At 47.7% G+C, this 15,000-nt stretch overlaps 1 protein-coding gene across 4 annotated transcripts in view; it reads right to left on the reverse strand.

Annotated features, from left to right (window-relative positions):
• VPS50 (VPS50 subunit of EARP/GARPII complex) overlaps nucleotides 1–15,000 on the reverse strand; it is a 165,808-nt gene that overhangs the window by 46,777 nt on the left and 104,031 nt on the right. For 3 of the 4 annotated variants that reach the window (XR_015060993.1, XM_085892350.1, XM_085892351.1), the window contains exon 22: nucleotides 13,663–13,743. The exons of the other annotated variant lie outside the window; for it this stretch is intronic. Coding sequence is in view for 2 of the 3 variants with exons in the window: in XM_085892350.1 (XP_085748476.1) it covers nucleotides 13,663–13,743 (81 nt within the window). In the remaining variant the exon portion in view is untranslated. The remainder of the gene's footprint in view (nucleotides 1–13,662; nucleotides 13,744–15,000) is intronic. 4 annotated transcript variants of the gene reach the window in all.

The raw sequence follows: 15,000 nt of genomic DNA on the forward strand, positions 1-15,000 counted from the left end.
CGATTTTCAAGAATAAGGGTGATGTGCAGAGCTGTGGAAATTACAGAGGGATAAAGTTGTTAAGCCACACCATGAAGTTGTGGGAAAGAGTAGTGGAAGCTCGGTTGAGAGGAGAGGTGACGATCTGTGAGCAGCAATATGGGTTTATGCCAGGAAAGAGCACCACTGATGCGATGTTTGCTTTGAGAATGTTGATGGAGAAGTATAGGGAAGGCCAGAAAGAGTTACATTGTGTGTTTGTGGATTTAGAGAAAGCTTATGATAGGGTGCCAAGAGAGGAATTGTGGCATTGTATGAGGAAGTCGGGAGTGGTGGAGAAGTATGTGAGGATCGTGCAGGATATGTATGAGGACAGTGTGACAGCGGTGAGGTGTGCGGTAGGAATGATGGACCGGTTTAAGGTTAAAGTGGGATTGCACCAAGGATCGACTCTGAGCCCTTTCCTGTTTGCAATGGTGATGGACAGGTTGACGGACGAGATCAGACTGGAGTCTCCATGGACTATGATGTTCGCGGATGACATCATGATCTGTAGGGAGAGTAGGGAGCAGGCTGAATCGAGCCTTGAGAGGTGGAGGTACGCACTGGAGAGAAGGGGAATGTTAGTCAGTAGGAGTAAGACGGAGTACATGTGCGTAAATGAGAGGGAGGGTGGTGGTATGGTGCAGTTGCAAGGAGTTGAGGTGGGGAAGGTGGATTGGTTTAAATACTTGGGATCAACTGTCCAAAGTAACGGAGAGTGTGGGAGAGAAGTGAAAAAGAGAGTGCAGGCAGGATGGAGTGGGTGGAGAAGAGTTGCAGGAGTGATTTGTGACAGAAGGGTAGCTGCAAGAGTGAAGGGGAAAGTATACAAGACGGTAGTGAGACCAGCTATGTTGTATGGTCTGGAGGCGGTGGCACTAACAAAAAGACAGGAAGCAGAGCTGGAGGTGGCAGAGTTAAAGATGCTGCGATTCTCGTTGGGAGTGACGAGGATGGACAGGATAAGGAATGAGTATATTAGAGGGATAGCGCAGGTAGGACGGTTTGGAGACAAAGTGAGAGAGGCGAGATTGAGATGGTTTGGACATGTGCACAGGAGGGAAACGGAGTATATTGGGAGAAGGATGTTGAAGATGGAGCCGCCAGGCAGGAGGAGAAGAGGAAGGCCAAAGAAGAGGTTCATGGATGCGGTGAGGGCGGACATGCGGGTGGTTGGAGTGTCAATGGAAGATGTGGAGGATAGAGCGAAATGGAGACGGTTGGTCCGCTGTGGCGACCCCTAATGGGAGCAAGCCGAAAGAGGAAGAAGAAGAGATATATATATATATATATATATATATATATATATATATATATATATATATATATATATATATATATATATATATATATAGACACACACACATATATATAGACACACACACATACATATATACAGGGTGAGTCAAAAGTAACGCCCGATTTCTGTTTTTTTGGCTATCATATTCTTTCTGGGAAGTCATGTTGTTAATAATTGTCTTGCAGATTATTAATTTTCGTAATTTATTTCTTTTTGATTTTGTTTTGCAGGTTATTGCTGCGAGTTTGGAAAGTTACTGAATTTGCACCAAATTGAGCTTAAAGACACAAGTAACAGACACAATTGTGTTTACTGGACTGCGAATAACCCAAGAGTGACAGTCGAGAAGGAGGTAAATTTACCTGGAGTGACAGTTTGAGCAGCCACATCTCCATTAGGGATAATTGGATCCTTTTTCTTTGAGGGATCTGTCACAGAAGAAAATTACCTGGATATGCTGCAAACCTTCTTTTGGCCCAGGGTACAAGATCAGGACTGCTATTTCCAGCATGATGGAGCTCCACCTCATTATGGACGTTATGTTTGTCAGTGGCATGATGAAAACTTTCCCAGAAAGTGGATCGGCCGCCGCGGTCCGATCGAGTGGCCGGCACGCTCCCCAGACCTTACACCTCCAGATTTCGTTCTTTGGGGGCTCATGAAAGACCTTGTTTATCGTGAAAAGCCTCGTACCATTCAGGAATTGAAGGCTCAAATCAATGCAAGTTGGAGGAAATTGATATCGAACTCTGCAGATGTGTGTGCCGCTCTGTGCCCGTTCAGCTGCAATTGTGCATCGATCACGAGGGAGGGCACTTTGAAAATAGCGAGTAAAACAGCTTGGTACAGTTCCGTAATTTTTTTTCTTGAATAAATGGTTAGATAAACATGTCAATCATTTATTTCTACCTTCTTGTACACTGCAATACAAATGGCAAACAAACAATCAACTGACAGAAATTGGGCGCTACTTCTGACTCACCGTGTGTGTGTGTGTGTGTGTGTGTGTGTGTGTGTGTGTGTGTGTGTGTGTGTGTGTGTGTGTATAAATGACCGTTTTTACAGCCATTTTTCCCTGCTGTGCAGGGGTTTGGCTTTTTCTTGAGGCAATGTTTTTTTATGGCCGGATGCCCTTCCTGACGCTAACCCTGGTCGCCTCTTACGACACACAGGGATATGGTACACCTATTCTAACCGGGGCATACGCCGGGACCAGTACACTGGCACTCATTTCGCCGACCTCGGAAGGATGACAGGCTGAGTCAACCCCCTGGTGTTAATTCAGCAGCCAACGGGGCTTGAACTCAGGACCCTGGGATCCCAAGCCGCCACCCTAACCACTAAGCCAACACCAGGCTTTGTGTGTGTGTGTGTGTGTGTGTATATATATATATAAATATATATATATATATATATATATATATATATATATATATATATATATATATATATATATATATATATATATATATATATATATATATATAGTTGTGGTTGACGAAATTCGCAAGCCACCATTCAGGTCCCGTAGGTGAGATATCTCTGTAAGTATATGTGTAGTTAGGCCCAAACCCGTTGTTTAGAGGGAATAAATGTCATTCATGCGGGCTGCGACCCTTTTAGATAGCCGTTTTTCTTTTACTATCTTTATTTTGGACCAGCCGCCATTACTACCATTACTACCACCACCAACCCAGAGATGCCAACTTTTGAAAATCAGAATTAGGGAGGATTTGCAACCGACACCAAATAATGTGCGCGAAGCGCACATCACGAGCACAGAGCGCTCGACCCTTGCGGCGGGGTCCAGGGCCCGCCTTAGGGCCCTGGAAGCTCTGGGGTTCGAGACGCTCTCTAGTGCCCTCTGAGCCCTATTTTGGAGCATTTAACATGTTAAGAATTCCCACTTTTTGAACAAAAAAAGGGGAAAATTGTGCACTTTTTAATGTTACATGTATGTTAATATTAGTAAGTTAGGGGACAATCAAAGATTAACAAAAAGCACAAAAGAAGCAATATTTTTCTTACCTTACTGGCTGGTACTACTGCTGCTTGCTTTTTCCATGGCAGCTTTGCTGAGTGACAGCTGTGTGGCTCTTTTAGCCCTTCTGATTATGTCTTTGCTGTATTCTCTCTGGTAGCAAGGGGTGTTATGAGCTAGTTTTTCAATTAAGAGAGCTTCCAGGGTTTTGACACTCAAATTGGGACGAAATTCAGTGTGATTCTTCCGTACAAGACTGAGTGCCCGCTCACATGATGCCTTCGAATAAGGAATGACCAAGATTCCCTTCATCACTTTGCTCAAATTAGGATACTTCTTGGCACCAGTGCAGGGATCTGTGAGCTGTGAAATCCGATGCCACTGCTCATCCACTCTCACTGTCTCAGTAGCAATTGTAGCTATGGAGGCGTCTGCCTGGTAGTGAGCGAATTCACTCTCAAGACTGTCTATGTCACTATCACCGCCACTGAACAGACAGGGGAATTTCTTGATGAAAAACTCCACACAGTCAAACCCCACTTCTTGGTGTAGCTTAACATCCAGCACCTGAGCATGCTTGGCTAATTCATCATCTAGCGGCCAGGTTTTGAAGATGTAATTGCAGGCTTTCACATAATATGAGCGAACTGCACTGAAGAAACCTTGGATGTCTGACTCACTCAGAGTGAAGGTGGATTTCTTGAGACTCCTTTGTTCCCTTATATACAGTTTGGCATCGTTCCCAATCATGAGGTCCTCATCATTCTTCTGATGATTTCTGTCAGAGAAGGGTACATTTACCAGAGCAACCGATGACACCGATGGTTTCAAAAACCGTACGAAGATATCTTTCAGAAGACCATTCAATTCTCCGTGCAGGAGATGAATACAGGGTTCGTCTCTTTGGAGCAGAAGATTCCCCTTCTCAAAAAGCTTGTCAGCATATCGAAGGAAGAAACAATAGAGTTTTGTTTGTGGAGACAAGAACATCCTGTTGACACGTTTTTCTCTAGATTCCTGCACAGTGTTTGAGGAAGATGTGCTTTTAGTTGTAGAACTCGTAGTACACTTAGCCGCAGGGCGATCACACTTGCGTTTACTGCCAGCAGAAGAGGTCAGACTCGTAGTACCAGATCCAATTTTACGTTTGAGGAGAGAGCTTGAGGTAGGTGCAGCCAAGGAAGAAGACCTCTGATTCGAAGGTTTTGCTGAGCTTCTATCAAGTGATTTGGCAAAAGCAGAACTTAACTTGGGTCCTTCTTTGCCTGTAGATGGGACTATCACAGTCTTTCTCGACTCTGAAGGGATCTGCTTTGTAGATGAACGTGATGAAGGGCCGGTGATGCTACCTGCTCTCAGCATTGGTTTTGGTGCTGTCCCTGCTGTCTTCTTCGCAGCAGATACTGCAGTGGTAGTGGTGAATGCTGCTCCACTAGTGCTTGATCCTGCAGTGCCAGTACTGGCAGTAGATACAGTGCCGTCCTTCTTGCTCGTTGTTAGAGTCTTGGCTACAGTTGGTTGCATTTTTCTTCGTACTTCTTCTTTGAAGAAGAGGCGAAGTGGCTCCCACTGTTCAATCAGCCTGTCTAGGCACTGACCAAGGGACAGCCACCTTGTTGCGACATGCTTCAGAATCTTGTGTGTCGGGGCATCACAGAGTTCTTGCAGTGCTTTCACTCCTTTGACGCGTTTACTACTTTTGTCCAAGTAGTAGTAAATATCGATGAGAAAGTCATCTAATTCAATGGGTAAGGCCTGAGCCGCCTTCTTGGCTGTATTGTGCATCATATGGCAAGGGCATCCCATGATGTAGCACTCTGGATTTTGTTTGTGGATATAAGCAGCGACTCCTTTGTGCTTGCCCACCATGACAGAGGCATTATCAGCACAAAAGGAAACACAATTTCCCCACGGAATTTTCCTGTCACTGAACTCATGATCAAGCAGTTTGAAAATGTTTTCTCCAGTGGAATCTTGTTTGCACGCAGGCAAACTTAGCAAACCTTGCTTCACAATCCCAGCACTGTTGTCATAGTACGAAATCAGGACAGGATATAGCTGGGCCTCACCACTGTCATTGCTACCGTCTGTAGCTAGGCTAAATGGAGCTAGTCTAGCAATATCGACAATAGATGAAGCAGTAACATTTGACAACTCACCAATTATTGCTGAAGTTTTTGTTCTTGCACATCCATACTTTGAAGCAACTTTTGAATCTGAAAACATCTTTTGAAATAGAGGTCCAGCATGATCTGAGACTGATATGGGCAAGTTATGTTCCACAATAAATCCACTAAAGGGAAGTTCCGCTCGGGTAACATCCTCTTCCTCGCTTGTCCCTTGTTTGGTGAAATAATTCAGAAGTGTACCGGTACTCGTGCTCGAAGATCTCTCCTTTGCAATGTCTGTGTGCCGTTTGCTTCCAAGTGCTTCCGAATATCATCGCGACCTCCGTGCTCAACTGAAATATCAACGCTGCATACTGTACAATACGCATGATGAATTCCTCTTTCAGACTTTCGAATACACGGGTATTGGAGACTGTATTCGGTCTTGTACTTCTGAGACCATTTCTTCGTCTTCGTAAGCTTCTTTTCTGCCATTTCGTAATCAACATCGAGGGCTTGAAGCATCGGTAACTTCGAAGTCGATGTTCCACAGCTACAGCGCGACTCGTAGAACTCTAGCGGCTGTTAAACACCGCACGGTGGTCGCGACCGCCGGGCTGGTAGGGGGCCCAGCTGCATGCAGTGAGCGTATCGCATGCATATACACTGTGCATACATACCGCATGCACTGTATTGCACACATACCGCATGCACTAAATCTCAGTGCATGATCGCATAAACGAGATCCAGACCCAATGTTTCGCTGCTCCTCATTTGAATTTGCAATTTTTTTACGTACAATTTGGTAGCAGTGAACGTTATGGAGTTACCACATGCTATACGTAGCAGACGATGCTTTTCATTCAATTCTCATACCAGTACATTCTGATTAGTGAACAGTGCAAAAATATCAAAATTTCGGGAGGATAAGGATAGTGATCGTAAGGGCGGGAGTTTGGGTGAATTTTCGGAAGCCTCCCGATGAAATCGGGAGGGTTGGCATCTGTGCCAACCACGTCTCAACAGCCATCACACAACAACCACCAGCCGCAACGCCGCTTCACAACAACAACAACAACGCCAACAGCCACGACCTTTACCGTCACAACTCGCTCTCGCAACCATCACATCACCGTCATTCCCGCGCCGCTTGTGGGCACCGATACTGGACTCGTGCAGGGCGCGCACTGAGCAGCGGGTGCAGAAACACCAGCCTTTCCGAAGAAATCGGATCAAAAACGACTCACGCCCACTTCTGTTCCGTCCTATCAGCGAGCATGGGGCGATTTGGCCCGGCCTCCAGGTGCGTCGGAGTAATATCGCTATATGCAGATTCATGGATCAAAAAGCATTCACGCCCACTTTTCCTCTGTCCAATGGGGAGCCAGCCAGAGGTAAAGGGTCGAAGGTGAAGGAGCGAGGCCCCGGGGGCTATAAAGGGCCGCGTTCGCTCGCCGGGAGTGGAGGAGTTGAGTTGGGAAGAGCCAGTCAAGAGAAGAGTCGGAGAAAGCAGTTGGACGGAGCTGTGGAGAGTGGGAGAGTTGGAGAGGTGGCGGCGGCGGCAGTCGAGGGGGCGCTCGTGTCAGAGTCGGGGAGCTGCGGAGAGGGGAGGCCAATAACGCGACCGAGGTCGCGGTGGAGACGCTCGTCGCGGGACCCGAACCAGCGAGATATCCTCATCCCCCCGAGCATCAACAACCCCCTCCTGTTTCCCCCCCGCGCTGAGATAGTGCGAGAAGGGGGCCCCGTTCCCACCCCATTCCAGACACTGTCCGCGAGGCCCGCGGAGTCGGGGCGCCACCGCCATTTTGCGGCTCATCACCAGACGGGTAGGCTCGACGCGGTCTCGGCCCCGGGCCCGTCTGCCCCCCTCATCGTGGAGGGTGGTCCCTTTTTCTTTTGCTTGGAGTATATGTGTTGTCGGCGCCGTCTGTGAAGTAAAACTGTACAAGTGTTGCCGTGTGCTCGGTAGTCGGTGGTAGATCTGCATTGTGTTTTGCTTTTACATTTGCTTTTTGTGCATTATTGTGTGTTTCTTCTTCTTTTACATTTGCTTTTGGTGTATAATTGTATATGTGTGCTATCCGTGTGCCATCGCGAAATAAATGTGCTCTATGTTGAACTGTTTCTCCCGTTTCGCTTCGTCTTTTCTCTAATTGAATCTCCATCTTACTTCACATAAAGGGTTGGTCATGGGCTAAAACGCCCGATAATTAATCGAACCGTCCAGTTTGACGATAACACCGCTCGGTTATCCCGATAGTACGGAACGGGTCGCTTAAAGTGGCCCGTGTCCGAAGTCGACCTGCGGCGAGGTGCGATCGCCCGGTCTACCCTCCGTGTGGGTACTTAGGTAGGTCGAATTTGGCGAGCAACCCTATCCCACGCGGGGGGCCGATTGGCACGATCGTGGTGAGGCCGAAAGGCCCACCCGTGACTAGTTCCCGGCGTTAGTCCGAGAGGGTCACGACGGGATTGTCCGTCCGGTGGGCGACGTGCCGCGATTCGAGTTACGTGGCCGTCCGCACGCCGGCGGGCGCGAATCCGCAACAATATATATATATATATATATATATATATATATATATATATATATATATATATATATATATATATATATATATATATATATATATAGTAATACCTTGACATACAAATGCTCTAATTTACAAGTATTCCGAGTTACGAGCCGTTGTTTTTTGCTTTGTGTTACGAGTCTAGATCCGAGTTACGAGTGGAGCGAGCTTTGAGACGCGCACAGCCAAGCAAGCGAACACCCGCATCTCCCGCCTTTTCACACATCTCCCGCCACTCACCCGTTCAGTTCTCTTGGTTATCTCGTTGAGTAGGGTCGTACCGTAGCGATAAGTGAAGTGAAAATAACAAATGAAAAAAAAATTGTAGCAATTAAGTGTAACGGCAAAGGGAATAAAAAAAAAGTAAAAAAAAAAATTTCAGCAATTAAGTTTAGCGATAAAGTGAATTAAAAAAAAAATTGTATCAGTTACGTTTAGCGATAAAGTGTGATGAGACCTTCAAATCTCCGCCGCCACCTCCACCGCCACCTCCACCAGAATCTTCCGTAAGCCGAAGTCGTCTCATCTCCAAGGTAAATACACTTTATAAAACCAGTTTATTTATTTATATCCTATTTTATTATCTTTGTATTATGTTCTGTATTAATTATTTATTATTTATAAATACATTTCTCATTTTAAAAACTACACAACAAAGAAATTAGGGTGTTTTTGGGGGGGGCTGGAAATGATTAATGATATTTTAATTAATTTCAATTGGGAAAATTGTTTTGATATACGAGCAAACCGAGTTACGAGCTCGGTCATAGAACGAATTAAACTCGTATGTCAAGGTATTACTGTATATATATATGTATGTATGTATGTATGTATGTATGTATGTATGTATGTATGTATGTGTGTGTGTGTGTGTGTGTGTGTGTGTGTGTGTGTGTGTGTGTGTGTGTGTGTGTGTGTGTGTGTGTGTGTGTGTGTGTGTGTTGTATGTGTATATATATATATATATATATATATATATATATATATATATATATATATATATACACATATACATGTACATACACATATTGTTGCGGGCCGGGGGTTGGGTGAGAAGACCACCAGGGAGGGAAGCTATCTCGGGTTCCCACCAGACTCCCCGGAATTGCAGGTCGTCGCACACGGATAATTACGTGACGCGGCGGGTCGCGAACAGACCGTGAACGCCAATAACTCACCGTGTGACCTAGCATCCTCCCGTCTATTGGTTAACCGGGTTACCTAATTAATCACGTGATTTAATAACCAGGGAACATGCCCTTGGTATGCCTTGTCCGAACCGGATCACTTTACCGGATCGGATGTAGCCGAGCGACACTGCCAAGGACGTACCGGCTAAAAGGAACAGATCTTTCAGAATAAAGTCCCGGCTAAGCTAGGATTCGGACCATGCTGGATCAATGAACGAACAGACAAAAACGAGCTGGGAACATTTCTAATAATTATTTATTTACAAGCAGGCGAGGAAGGATATGTGGCACAGTGAATAGCTTTATTGTTGTGTGTAATGCAGGAATAGGAAGATATGTGAGAGGTGCGGCTTACACCTTAGGTGCATACTTGCAACTTACAAAAGCAGACAGAGCAGATTTATCCCGATATAATTATTGTACAATCTTAACTTAAACGAGGACAGGCGCCAGGACGGACAGACACACACACACACACACACACACACACACACACACACACACACACACACACACACACACACACACACACACACACACACACACACACACACACACACACACACACACACACTTAATGAAGAGAAAAAGGAGGAGTGGAGATGAGGCTCATGGTCTCTCAATACCTTGCACGATTGCCCGATCGTGCCACAAATACGCTTTTGGGGGATGCTCCGCTGGGCGATACCTCCCTGACAGCTGGCACGCTGTCTCTTGCTTTGTGGCACTTCATGCAGCTAGCGTCAGTCCAGAGAATGAGATGCCACCGTCGGGTGTCAAGGGAGGGACTTGGGTGGAGAAGGTGAAGTCAAGAACGAGTGGGCGGAGTGGTAGACAGGACCAGGTGGGTGGGTGGAGTCAGCGCCGTGTGGGCGGAGAAGGGCGGGAGGAGGAGGCGGAGTCGCAGGCGATGACGACAGAACGGCGGGAGTAGAAGGCGGAGTCAAGAGCGAGTGGGCGAAGACGGGCGGGTGAAGAAGGCCGAGTTAGCAGACGTGCGGAGAGATCAATCCCAGGCCGGGCAGAGAACGGGACGAGCTGACAGCAGCGATGGGCAAGACACCAAAACCGGGACTACAGTCGGCCTCGCCACCCATCCTTTATAGACCCTGGGGTGCAGGGTGGCGGCATTACCCCGAAGTGATGTGTCCTCACCCGAATCGGCCGCTCTGATTGGGGCCGGACCACGCCGTGATGGCTGGAAGTGGCTCCACTCCACTTCCGGCAAGATAATTCCAAGCTGCAGAATCGTCTCGCTCCGAGCCCTATGATATGAATCGCCCCGCACCGAACTCCGCGGCATGAATTGCCTTGCACCGACCTCCCGGACCATGCCCCGGCGACTGCACAGCACGCCTCTGCCTGATCGCGGCTTCGCCGGGCGGAGAGGCGAGAACACATCCGCTGTCCGTGGGGAACACCCGTGGCCGCCAGCGAGGACCGACGGTAAGGTGTTACGGTAAACCCATGCACAGACGGTAAGATGTTAGGATAAACCCATGCACAGACCAGAACAAGATGTGTGCCATCCGTGCCCTGCTGTAATGCCCGATAATAAGGTGTCACGAGCTAAACACGGGTCTGACTGCCATCGAGCATGTTTCGTACAGTATGCGTGGATCCACCATGGCCTACGTGGTCAGCGCTCGCGTTCACCCGATTCTGCTATCGTGTGCGCAGGGCCAACCCCGATCTGTGTCAGGAATTGAGGGGAACAATCGGATATAATAATTAGATGGAGGTTTGGAATGAAAAATAATATAGGTACAAGTATCATATGGAAAAATGGAGGGAAAAGAGGATGCCGATATAATTAAATCCAGAAATGGGTTGAAACGAACGTGCCGCCCGTACTTGCACACTTGTGTCCTATACAACGTGGCGTGGTTGTTGTTTTTCTATTATCGGCCTCTGACGATGTAATTATTGGCACCAAGCTGCCAGCCACGCTCTCGCTGATATTGGGTCATTTGCTTTTGTGTTGTGAAAAACAACGTTATCCGTGCAGCCTCTTTAAGAGATATTCGTTCGTATGCCTTTTCAATGCAACCAGCAATCTTATCCCAGATCATTGGAAACGTCAGACGATCACCTCGAGCTTGCGGCAGAGGTTCCTTTGAGGGTATCGCTAGATCCTCGCAGCTTCGCTGTCGATGCTCGTGTGGTTTTGTCACGAATCTCCTATTCCCCTCCCCCGGCCACGGCACGTGCTGCACGTGTTGGCCTCCGCGAGGACCCAAATTTGGATTTACCTCAGGAATAAGCAGAAAAGAAGAGTAGAAATGAAGTTGGAGTAGTGTAAACAGACCAAGCTATGAGATCCACACAATGCACTGTCCCGTTGTCCCACGACAATAAAGGTAAGGGACTATCTGAACATATATTAATGGAATAATTGTCTATGGAATGCTGTATGATGGGAACCGCAACACTATAAACACACACATACACATATATACATATTGTTACGAATTTGTGCCCACTGGCGTGCGAACGACCGAATTTCACCAATAGTAGCTGCTCGCCCACCGGACGGACAATTCAGTCGTGACCTTCTGGAACCCTGTCATCGGTGGGTCTTCAACCTCACCACGGCCTAGCCAATTTTCTACCCGTGCAAAATAGGGTCAATCGACGAATATCGATATACCCAAGTACCTGCGTGGGTAGCCAACCGGGAGACCGTACCTCGACGCAGGTCGGCTTGGACACAAACCGCTCAAGCGGTCCGTTCCGTTCTGCAGTGATAACCGAGCGGGTATTATCGCCCGACCTTGCCGGATCCGATTCTATTCAACGGATATTTAAAACCCAACTAATATTCCGAGATGCAATATGGCGTTCCAATGGGGGAAAAAGACATGACGAACGGGTAGCATTCACACAAGCACATTTATTTTACACAGCACACATATACAGCCATGCAAATCAATGCAGGTATTCAGAAACACGTATACAGGCAAACAATCATGCACGGGACGGGGGCAAAGACACGAGCAAGGTGAAAGCACTACGACCATCTATAAGCAATCATCTCGACACTTAACAGTTTTTACTTACAGGACACGGCGCCACCAACATTCATTCAAAAGAAAGGAAAAGGCCACCCTCAAAGACGAGGGCGCCAGACAGGGTCCGTATACCTTTATGGCGTGGAGCCTGGATGACCGAACGGACCCCACGAGACCGTTGCAGGTTACCTGGACCCTCGTGGTGTGATGGTGGGCAAGCTCTCTCCGGCGCTCTCCTTCCGGGTGCGCAGGCTGCGTGGCAGAGCTGCAAAGCGGCACCTCCCGTCCGCGTCCTTCGCGCCTCGACCCGGACCACCGCACACAACACACATGACTTGGCGCGCCCAAAGAGAAGGCACCACCTCGACGACGACAAAAAGCCCCCAACAACAACAACTCCTACTTGGCATCCTGCGCGTCCTTATATCCCCCAGTTCCAACGCCTCGTTCCTCCCCGTTTATCGCTCCGCCCCCCTTCCAGCTCCTGCGGGAAGCTTCCACAAAAGGGGCATGCCCTCTCGCCCCCCTCCCAGGGGCCGAGAGAATCATTCTTGGCACAGGTCCAGCGAGATTCATTTCCCCAAAATCAGGCCCCTCCTTCACATGACCTTTGACCCGCATCGCACTTCCCCCACACCAAAGCGCGGGAAAAGCAGGCGGGAAAATCCGCACACTATCGGAACTCCTCTGGTTTCCTTCGCTTCGTAGAGACGTTTTACATGAGCAGAGAGGGTTGTGATGTGGTTTGTGGTGAAAGGGATCGGCAGTTGGTGTAGCGGGGAAGGTGGTTAGGTGATCGTGGTTGCTGTGGTTTGAGGCCATCGTGGTTGTTGTGGTTTGAGGCGATCGTGGTTGTTGTGGTTTGAGGCGATCATGGTTGTTGGTCCAAAATAATGATAGTAAAGAAAAAACGGCTATCTCAAAGGATCACAGCCCTGTGACACGAATAATACCCATTAAACAACGGTGGGGAAATCTAACTGAACACAGACTTATCGATCTAACTGAACTACGGACCTTTATGGTGTTGTGCGAATTTCCACAGCCGTAACAATATATACGTCTGTACAGAGACACACATTGCTCGCTTACATTTGTACTCTTGTGAGAATATGTGAAGCTGTGATCAGAAAATAGGAACTTCAACACACGAGAAAGGAATTCATACTATTTTGTGTTCTTATATGTTCATACGCAAGAAGAAGGTATCCAATCAAATGCCGCGTTAAAAAAAAAACACATGTTAAGAAGTATTCTTCTCCACAGATATATTTTGTTATTCTGATATACAGTGGGGTTAAACAGCCAAAATTTAAATTGATCTTTTCTCCATGTCATGTTGTGCAAAAGCATGTGAACAAAGACTAACATTTTTCATCACTCTTTATGCAAGTCATTTGTTGGTTTATTCGGATGTCACTGTCATTATTTGTTGACATGCCCTTCCCTTACATCATGCCCGAGGAACGCCTCACCTGACTGATGAGGTTTTCTTGAATTCGGCTCAATGTGGTCCGAAGGCGATTGCTGATCAGACCAAGGCTCGTCGACTCGTACTTCACACGCATATATGCACACGCACGCACACATGCATACATATAGCGTTATTCAGATTTGCTTTTTGTATTTTGACAGGTTGGTCATCACAAAGTGCATCAAATTGGATGTCACAAGACTTGTGTAAATGCATCACACTGAAGAATCACGTTACCCCTGGGTGCTCCCCTGGTAGTGGCTGGATAAGAAAACCAGGGAAACACTGGTAGGTATGGATGACACACAAAATATTGTTGTGGGCCGGGGGTCGGTGGCGAGAACGACCACTAGGTGGGCGAGGTTTGCGTCGTCTCCCACCAAACTCTCCGGAATTGTAGGCCGTCGCTCGGATAACTCCGCGAGCCGGCGGGTCGTTTAACCGACCGTGGACGCCAATATTTCAATTGCGTAGCGTAAGGTCTATTTGTCTATAACCAATTTACCTAATTGACCAAGCGATTTCGACTACCGGGGAAACCACGCCCTCGGCACGACTTGCTCGAACCGGGTCACTCTACCGACTGCGGTAGAGTTCCAACTACCGACTACCAACTCTGGTTCGGGTGCAGTCGAGCAGAAACTGCCAAAGCCGTGCCGGCTGGAATGAACGGATTATCAGGGATAAAAACCCGGCTAAACTCAGATCCGAACCATGCTGGACCAATGCAAGAAGAGACGGAAACGTACCGGGAACATTTCTAACAAGTTTTATTTCGAGTAAATTAAGACACAAAGCAAGACTTAACGCGAATATGCAAGAAGTATTTACAATGATCCAAAAACACTTATTCAGTTCTACTTAAAGACAGGCCCACACGCAGACACAAACACAAAATGAAAAGAAACCCAGAGTTCTTTATTGGACCCTCGCAGCCGTGGAGAGAGACAAGCTGGGGGTCAGAGTTCGGTGGTGTACCTGACAGTCAGAGGAAGGGCATGCTCCGCGATGCGGCACCTGACAATGGTCGCTGGTTTGGTCCCCAGTTACATGTGTGGGACTCGAGGTTCGTGGTGGAGCTCAGGTGGTGAATGGCCGGGGTCCACGGAGGGGGGTCGAGGTCGCTCTTCCCTTCCTCGTAGAGGGCCAGCAGAGACACGTTCGCCGCCTCGACGCCCATCAAAAACTATTCAAAAGAACTTTGAAAAGACTCTCCAAGACCTGAAAAAGACCACCTGCCTCAGAGAGTGCTTGGGAATTTATGGACCTCCCTCAGTGGGGAGGGGCCTTGGTGAACACACCTCGCTGTCCGCCTCTGATTGGACAGGTCCTATGGCCC

The sequence above is a fragment of the Eptatretus burgeri genome, chromosome 8 (assembly GCF_056783735.1).
Source record: "Eptatretus burgeri isolate ZD-2024b chromosome 8, Ebu_testis_v1, whole genome shotgun sequence".
Classification (NCBI taxonomy): domain Eukaryota; kingdom Metazoa; phylum Chordata; class Myxini; order Myxiniformes; family Myxinidae; genus Eptatretus; species Eptatretus burgeri.